The sequence below is a fragment of the Hyposmocoma kahamanoa genome, unplaced genomic scaffold (genome assembly GCF_003589595.1).
Source record: "Hyposmocoma kahamanoa isolate Upper Pololo Valley unplaced genomic scaffold, ASM358959v1 100021, whole genome shotgun sequence".
NCBI lineage: Eukaryota > Metazoa > Arthropoda > Insecta > Lepidoptera > Cosmopterigidae > Hyposmocoma > Hyposmocoma kahamanoa.
This window is the reverse complement of record NW_020653200.1, coordinates 11,478,407-11,486,640: the sequence shown is the minus strand read 5'-3', so window position 1 is coordinate 11,486,640 and position 8,234 is coordinate 11,478,407. Positions and strand designations below refer to the sequence as shown.

The 8,234-nt window shown below is 37.6% G+C and overlaps 1 protein-coding gene across 1 annotated transcript in view; it reads right to left on the bottom strand.

The window, feature by feature from the left end:
* Positions 1-352: 352 nt before the first annotated feature.
* The window catches only part of LOC113228063 (transmembrane protein 198), a 15,774-nt gene continuing 7,892 nt past the window's right edge, over positions 353-8,234 (bottom strand). The window contains exons 5-9 of the mRNA XM_026461206.1: positions 6,459-6,550; positions 5,400-5,544; positions 1,624-1,760; positions 1,142-1,349; positions 353-786 (exon numbers count right to left, since the gene is read on the bottom strand). Of these exons, the coding sequence (XP_026316991.1) occupies positions 1,161-1,349; positions 1,624-1,760; positions 5,400-5,544; positions 6,459-6,550 (563 nt within the window). The 3' untranslated portion in view covers positions 353-786; positions 1,142-1,160. The remainder of the gene's footprint in view (positions 787-1,141; positions 1,350-1,623; positions 1,761-5,399; positions 5,545-6,458; positions 6,551-8,234) is intronic.

Here is an 8,234-nt window from a genome sequence, read left to right as displayed (position 1 = left end):
ATCCACACTATGCATTAGCGCACCGTTAAACATGACATAACCATAAGATAACATATCGTCAGAACTTTTTTCACGAACGCAATTATTTTCTCCTCACGTACATCGCACTGGACATTAGGCCTGCACCCGCGTCCCAGTGTGCCGTGGGCGTGGTCTGACTTATGCGGTTCACCTATAAGCAATGTAACTGCAACTAAGGTAATGTGATGAAAATTTAAGAGTAATGAAATAATAAATAATTACTTTAAATATATATGTCGTAAAAATAATTTATACTATAAATTATCAGTAATAGACAATAAGTTATATCACTTAACTTCAGTTCAGTTATAAACGAGCTACAGTTAACGCTTTTGACGTTGGTTCAAGTTGCACTTGCTCGTTTAAGGCATCATCGATATGATGTTTAAATTTGATTTTGAAACCAATATAAGGTGCAATCAACAACACAACAAGCCATACACTTTTTTCGAATGTCGCCTCCAGACCAACGGAACAAAACCCATCAATGTTTAGCTTGATATGCTGCCGTCCGAACATTTGAATAAAATTAACAAAAATTAAATTGATGTTTTAAATAATTGAATTTTCAATAGGTCTTGAACACCACCATTACACGCGTTAATTACATTTAAATTGATTATAATAATGTCAGGTTGAGTATAAAAACGTAAATATAAATCATCAATATGAGAAGATTCCTTTACAGTAATACTGTATGCAAGGATTAAATATGAATTTGGCTCACCCCGGCACCGCGTTTTACTTCGTGCCAATCGTGCCATCCTGTAACATAAACATGAGATGATACCGACACGATACTAGTTCCACTCGTGAATAGTAAAAGCAGATGCTACCCTCTGCCGGGACGCAGGCTTAAGGCCCTAATAAGGTTATGTTTACTTGACAAAGTAAAAGAAAGCTCCGGCTTATTTGGCGGGAGGTTAAGGAGAGAGTATTTACTATTAAATGTGGTAAAACCGATTACAGTACCGTCATTAATGTCTGTACCAGCAGACGTCATTGTTACATAGCGTGTTTTATTTATAAGACTTATTTTTACTATTTATACACTACTTACGTACTTTATTGATATGTCTGTGACAAATAGAGGGAAATGTTTGCGACCTGTGCAACTTACTAGGTGACTAACTGGGTGGCTAATGTGCGGCGCGGATCTGGTTGAGGTCGTCGTCGGAGTCGGTGGGAGGCGCATGCTCAGAGCCGGCCAGCACAGTCAGGTGCGTAGAGTCGCTTTGTAGCGTGCTGCATTCGCCGCCGCCGCCGCCGCACCCGCTGCCGCTCCAATTACCGCACTGTGCCTTCTTCTGCAGCGCTTGCACATACGACTGGAAAGTTGTATCTCATTTCAATTGTCGTCAATATCACGTTAATTCTAGGAACCGTGATAAATATTTCATAATTATTATTAAATATAACATTATTGTAATACAAACTAAAACGGATTATCACCGAACGTCATCACAAAAAACACAAACTCATGACAGAGTCTTGCGCGCATTGCGCGTGACACGCGCCTAAGGTCGTTGTCCCAAGGTCATGTCTACACCGGGTACAATTTTCGTACCATTTGCCCACACAAAAAAATGACGTGGAACTAACCTGTGATATAACGTCCCCGTGCGCAGTGCGGACCTGGTACAGATACCTATACTTCCTCTGTTTCATTTCGGCGCGCTGCTCACGTGTCACCGGCCGCGACTGCTGCGCCTTCAGCCGCCGCTTCTGAGCCATTATACCTAATAACATATATTATTTATATGAATAACAATCATGATCTGGTTTCAGGCGGATTTATATTTGTCTGACGTGTCGTGTCGATGGTTAGCGTTCACATCACCTGCGCTTGCACACTTGTTTGATCAGATGTAACGCGGCCGCTCCGATGTAATCTCACCCGTTCTGACGCGGATCGGGGTCGCTTCTGATGCGACACAACACAAGCCGTCACGTCAGATTGCGACACACTTATATAAATTTTAATTTAAAATTAATTTTAAAATTTCGAGTGCACTGGGTTTTTTCGACTCACTTCTACGGTAAGGTGAAAACAGATTGTTACTTCTCCGAAAACACTCTTCGAGGACATTTTATCGAAGATTAGTTAAGATATTTTTTTATTTTAGGACATTTTCGTGAGGTTATCTATCTATGGGCATGTGTGTGTACCATAGACTCATTGCCAGCATAAAGACGAATAGCTATTTTTTTTAATTTGTGAACCCTCAGGTCCAGTGGGAAATTATATATAATTAATATTGTACATGGATATAACTACGAAGTCTTCGGTTATCACTTGTGATGTTTAATATCATACGCAATATAATAACTCCTTCAGGACGCTGCTGCGGCTGCCACGGTTTTTCAATGCGTCGGCCATGTTTGCCGATGCTCGCGTCGACAGCTTCATGGCACTCTTACGGAAGAAATCTGCGTCTTTATTATATCTATCATTAAGGGATTGACGAAGGGGAAGTCACCTGAGCATGATGGCTAGAGCGTAGGGCATTTAAAACACGCGGGTGAGCGATTACCGGGGGTGTTGTCTCAATTATTTAATCTTTGTTTGAGGCACTCGTACTAACTGCCGGTTTGATGCAGACGGTGGTGGTATATGTGGCACATTTTCAAAAGCATAACATACTTGCTTTACCTTGTTTATATATATCTAAAAGTAAAATGAAATAATATATAGTAAATTAAATAACAATTATTATAACATACACATATATTTTATGTTTTGTTTGCATTTAAATTTCATATTAAAACATGTAAATTTGTATCTACTGGTTTGCTCCTCTCTCCTTTCCATTATATTGCGTGCGCGAAGGGGTCCATAATATTGGTCTTTGTTGTATTTTCTTATACTATGGTTTTGCAATAAAATATTGAGTATTGACTACCTCTTATTAAGAACAAAACGGGGGATGTGTCTGACAAAAACAATTACAGACCTATATCGTTGGCCACTGGCAAAGGTACTGGACGGTTTGCTTGATCGCGTTTTAACTAAACACCTAAAAATTCATGATGCGCAGTTTGGGTTCAGGCCTGGACTTTCTACAGAGTACGCTGTGTTTTGCCTTAAGCATACTGTTCGGTGTTACACGGACAGAAGTACGCCTGTGTATGCGTGGTTCCTTGATCTGTCTAAGGCCTTCGATATGGTCTCGTATGACGTGTTGTGGCATAAGCGGATTTGTGAGACAAATCTCCCGTTTGAGATTATTGGGCTGTTCGAGTTTTGGTATCGAAATCAGATCAACAATGTTAAGTGGGCTGGGTCGCTGTCGGAACCATACAGGTTGGGATGCGGGGTGAGGCAGGAGGTTTAATGTCACCTAAGCTCTTCAACCTGTATATAAATGCATTGATTGTTGAGCTCAGCAGTACTAATGTTGGCTGCTCATTAGATGGCGTTATAGTTAACAATATCAGCTATGCAGATGACATGGTGCTGCTGAGCCCATCAATATGTGCCCTCCGCGAGCTACATAAGATTTGTGAGAATTAAGCTGTTGCCCAAAGACTCAGGTATAATACAAAGAAAAGTGAGCTCCTGGTGTTTAAGCCGCGAGGTGGAGAAGTGGGCGTTGTCCCGTCGGTCTCCCTTTGTGGCAGTGAGCTTACAGTTTTTAAATTTAAATACCTGGGTCACTGGGTGACAGATGATCAGTCCGATCTGGTGGATATAGAGAGAGAACGGAGAGCCCTTGCAGTCAGATCAAATATGCTCGCCCACAGGTTTGCACGTTGTAGTGGGGAGGTAAAATTAACGCTTTTTAAAGCATACTGTCAAACCTTCTACATCCTACACGTGTAGCCTGTAGATAAAGTATAATAAGGTGACCCTAAATACGCTGAGGGTACAATATAACAACGTGTTTAGGATGTTGTTACCACGACACTGTAGCGCTTCAGGCATGTTCGCTGAGACACGCACAGATGGCTTTCATGCCATTCTGAGGAAGCGGGTTGCCTCGCTTTAGCGACGTGTGCGTGGGTGCCCCAACAGCATTTTAAAATTTGTGGTAGATAAAATTGACTGCCCCATCCAGGCCCACTGGATGAAACTTCATGTGGCGGTTTAGTTTAAGTTTACATAAGTGTGTTAGATTAATTTCAATTTTATATTTAAACAATCTCAATTTTATATTTAATGTTGTAATTCGTGGTTTATTTTTGAATTTTAATTGTATAATTTTTTTTTATATTAACTTATTTTAATTTTAGCATTTGAATAGCATTATACTAACCTTATTCCTAAGTTCTTTACTAACAAATTATGGATAACTGTTGTTGATCCGAAATAAAGTATTATTATTATTAAACAGAATACGTGGCAGCAGCAACGGCCTTCTGAAGATTGTCACGGCTAGGTGTAAGTGCCTCATGATGCGGCATTTAATAATAAGCACAAAATCCGTAGTAAAACTTAAGTACTAACATAATAAGTTTTTTGTTACTAACACATCATGGATCTTTGTCGTCCATAATAAAGATTTATTATTATTATTATATCAAAGAAAAAACAATTATACATTTCACATGTATATTTCTAATGATGTATTATTGATTTCTAAATATATTTTCATTATTAACATTTTCATGATTATTTACTTGTAACACTAGAATTTTACGTTAAATAAATTAAGGAGTCAAAATGCGAAAACAAATATGCATTTTTTTATATTTGCACTAGTAATTGCATTACTTTATGGTCATAAAAGGTCATGGCTTACAAAATGCGTGAGGGAGACCACACAGCCACTAAGACAAAAAACATATTCATGTGCAATAGTATAACAAGGAGGGAATAAATGGTATTAATTGGATACTGTGTTACAATTTCCCTGTTTATATATACGTAACATTTTATTACATATGCAATGTCAATATTAATAATATTATAAACATTTTAGCCGATTCCTTTGTGAAATTAATTAACAAAATGTTAACTGTACGTGTTTCACAGTCAACAATTTTAGTTCCGTTCGAGCGTTTATGAAGAATCAAAGGCGTTTGAAAGCCCATCGATAGCGCCATCATCCGTCACTGAATCCGTTAGAAATTTCAAATCGGTCGTATTATATCCAGATGTCAGTTGGTCTAATACGCAAGTATATTCTTACATACTTTGGAGAATTTGATAAATCTTTTTATCGTATCGATGGCATACAGTGTTATATAACGCTAACCATCTTGGTGAAAGAATTTGCCAATCAGCTCGCTGACTGTGGCCCAAGGTATGGCTGACGTACAAGAAAGGAATTGTTTGTGGGGTACACAAAAGGAGCCGCCTTTTGGTAAATTATTCGTCCTAACGTGAGATTTTTTAATTTTTCACAAAGAAATTTTTATTAAACACAAGCACTCACTTTGCTCATGGTAGATGCCAGTTGCGGTTAGCGCACATTGCGCAGTGAGACCCACGATCGCGGCAGCCGGCCAAGCGGCCAGCGTCAGCCACGATAGCCGGCATGGTGGCGCCACCGCCGGCTCCAGCTTTGCTCTCTCCCATAGCTATAACATACAATATACCAATGTTGTAATTTAAGATATATATGTTACGTAAATAGATGGTCATCATTATAAAAACGTCTCGTCCCGGTAGCACGGATTCGATTCCTGGAGTCGGAATTAAACTTTTTTTTTTGGTTTCAAGGGCGAAGTAGCAATATATTTTTGTGAAGGATTTTTAATGTCCTCAAACATTTTTTGTCTCCAAAATGGGGTCTTTGCTGATGTTACGGCCAGTTAAACCAGTTAAAGGCTCCAACAGAGATTTCTGTACATTGTGACATGTAAGTGAGAGGTCACTCTATTCATTACACTTTTAGTTATACATTAGAGGTATCGACTCGTATTAGTAATTAGAAATCTTTTTTGAAATTATTCTGGACGTTAATGCGAGTAGTGCTGACATAGTATAGTAGTTGTTTATTTTACTCCGGTTCTCGTTCGAATATTATGTAGTTTAGGGTATGTACATTGATACTTGGAAGAAGAAAGGGCGTTACAGCCTATTCTATCAAAAATTCGTTCACAAAATGACGAGTAAAAAACAAAACTATTCATAAACGTTTCGATTCATACCTTTTTTATTTTTATGTCATGTTTACGTAAAAGGACCATTTATGGGCAAATAACAAAACCTTGCGTTCTACTCGATTGGAACTGATAAATTTCTGTAAGCTTCTTAGTTTTGCTTTTTATTCTTTTTCTTTTCCGAAATATCGATATATTGTTTACTTTAAAATGTTACTTTAACTGGACTACAAACATATTAAAACAAAGAACGTATAGAAATAACTGGTGTCACGTTTCATCTCGGTAAAAAGCGTTTCAAGCCACGCGTAGAATGCATTAGAGGCACAAGAGCATGGCGGATGCAAGTAATTGGCTCGAGTACTGGCAAATAACTCGAGAATACTGACCCACTTGAGCATCATCATGCGCTCGAAGAAATAATCGAGAGATGTTGCTATCACCGCACCGCCGTACACACTCGTACCGAATATTGTTAATACTGCAAACAAAAACGTTCTTCCGTTAGTGGTACTAAAATAAAGTAATGTAATTTGCTCTCAAAATGTAGAAATTCTGAATTACAAACAATTTTTTTTGACCGGCGATTTTCAGAAAATCGTTAAGGATTTTTAACGTAAGCAGGAAATTCCCACGGAATGCTGTTTGCAAAGACAACCTTTTCCCAACTAGACTATCTCAGCTTAATTACGTTGTAAGTTATATAAAAACTAATGAATATAGCCTTAAATGCAACATCGATTACGTTGGTTGCCAAACTACTACCTACTCGTGACGAATTAAGGAATTTCAAGTAGTTTTCAAGTCATTTAAATAAGTATTGGATTATTGTAGTATTTTCTTCTTTTGTATGAATACTGTTAATTCAGTAATAATTTTTGTTTAAAGACATTTAAACAGACTTTTATTCCCAGACACCTATTCAGAATATGTTAGTATTAGTGAAAAGGAGATTCATTTTAACGGACACTTAGGCTCCCAACAGATGGAATATGGACGGCACGTCTACAGTTAATGAGTGCAGTTGTGATTAGTTGTGATCAATAAATAGCACGCAGGCACAAAGTTGAATTCTGCATGCAGTCGAGACTTCAACTGCGTGCAGTCCAGAGCTCCACTACAAGCATCTGGTGCAGTTGATGTGACCGTTAGTCCGAAAATCAAAAGTAACAGATGATATTCTTAAGATAATTATGATTCTTTGTGTCTAAAACAACATTACTAAAGGTCTTACTAAAGTAGTAACGGCATAAGGTAACGATTAATTGGAAGTTTAATCAACTTAAGGTGAGGTATTTCAACTCGAGTATAGATTTTAGGAGGTAATTTGTGGGTAATGTCGCTTCTCGCATCGCAATACGCGCGGTGTATATTAAATAAATAAATATAAGCGGTGAAAATTTGACACACACCCGAAGTCGACAAACGCCCAATGGCGACTGACGGGGCAGCGGGCGGCTAGATAATTTGCAAATTTTGGGATAAATGTGAATGTAATTACTATAAGGGCTTCTCTTAAAAACCAAAATTTAGCAGGTTCCCTGAATGCCAGATTGTCCGGCCACATTAAAACGACTAATGTAAAGTACCTCGTTTCCTAGTTCCAAACAAATTCTAGAAGGAACTTCTAGAAGTTTCATATTGCAAGTAAAAGTTTTCTGGTATTTACGTTGGCTAAATTTAAAATACACGCAACTCCGTTTTTGGACGAAATCCCTTTTTTACTCTTCAAGCGCAATATCGGGTAATTAAAGCTTAAAATATAATTTTTGTACACTTTTTTTTAGTTCTAAAATAGGTAAAGTTACAATCATAAATTGTCATGTAAAATTATTTCTGTTTATCGTGTAATTCTGTTTTTCGAGCCTACTCAAAAGTTCACATTAATGGAGTTTACGAATTTAGTCGAAGTATATACAGGGTGACCTGAAACTCCATACATTCCTTCTAAGGGGTGAAAGTAGACTTAATTTGAAACAAATTTAGTCATGGACAGGGTATGTCCAAAAATGAGTACTTTCGGAGATATTGAAGATTTTAGGTTTTTTGTTAAAAATCCCGATTTTCACCTTCATTTTTATTTTTTCTCAAATGTTTCTCTCTATTTCTTGTTTATTTTTGCTTTATCTGGTAGTTATTGAATCAAAGTTATTGTTTAATAACAA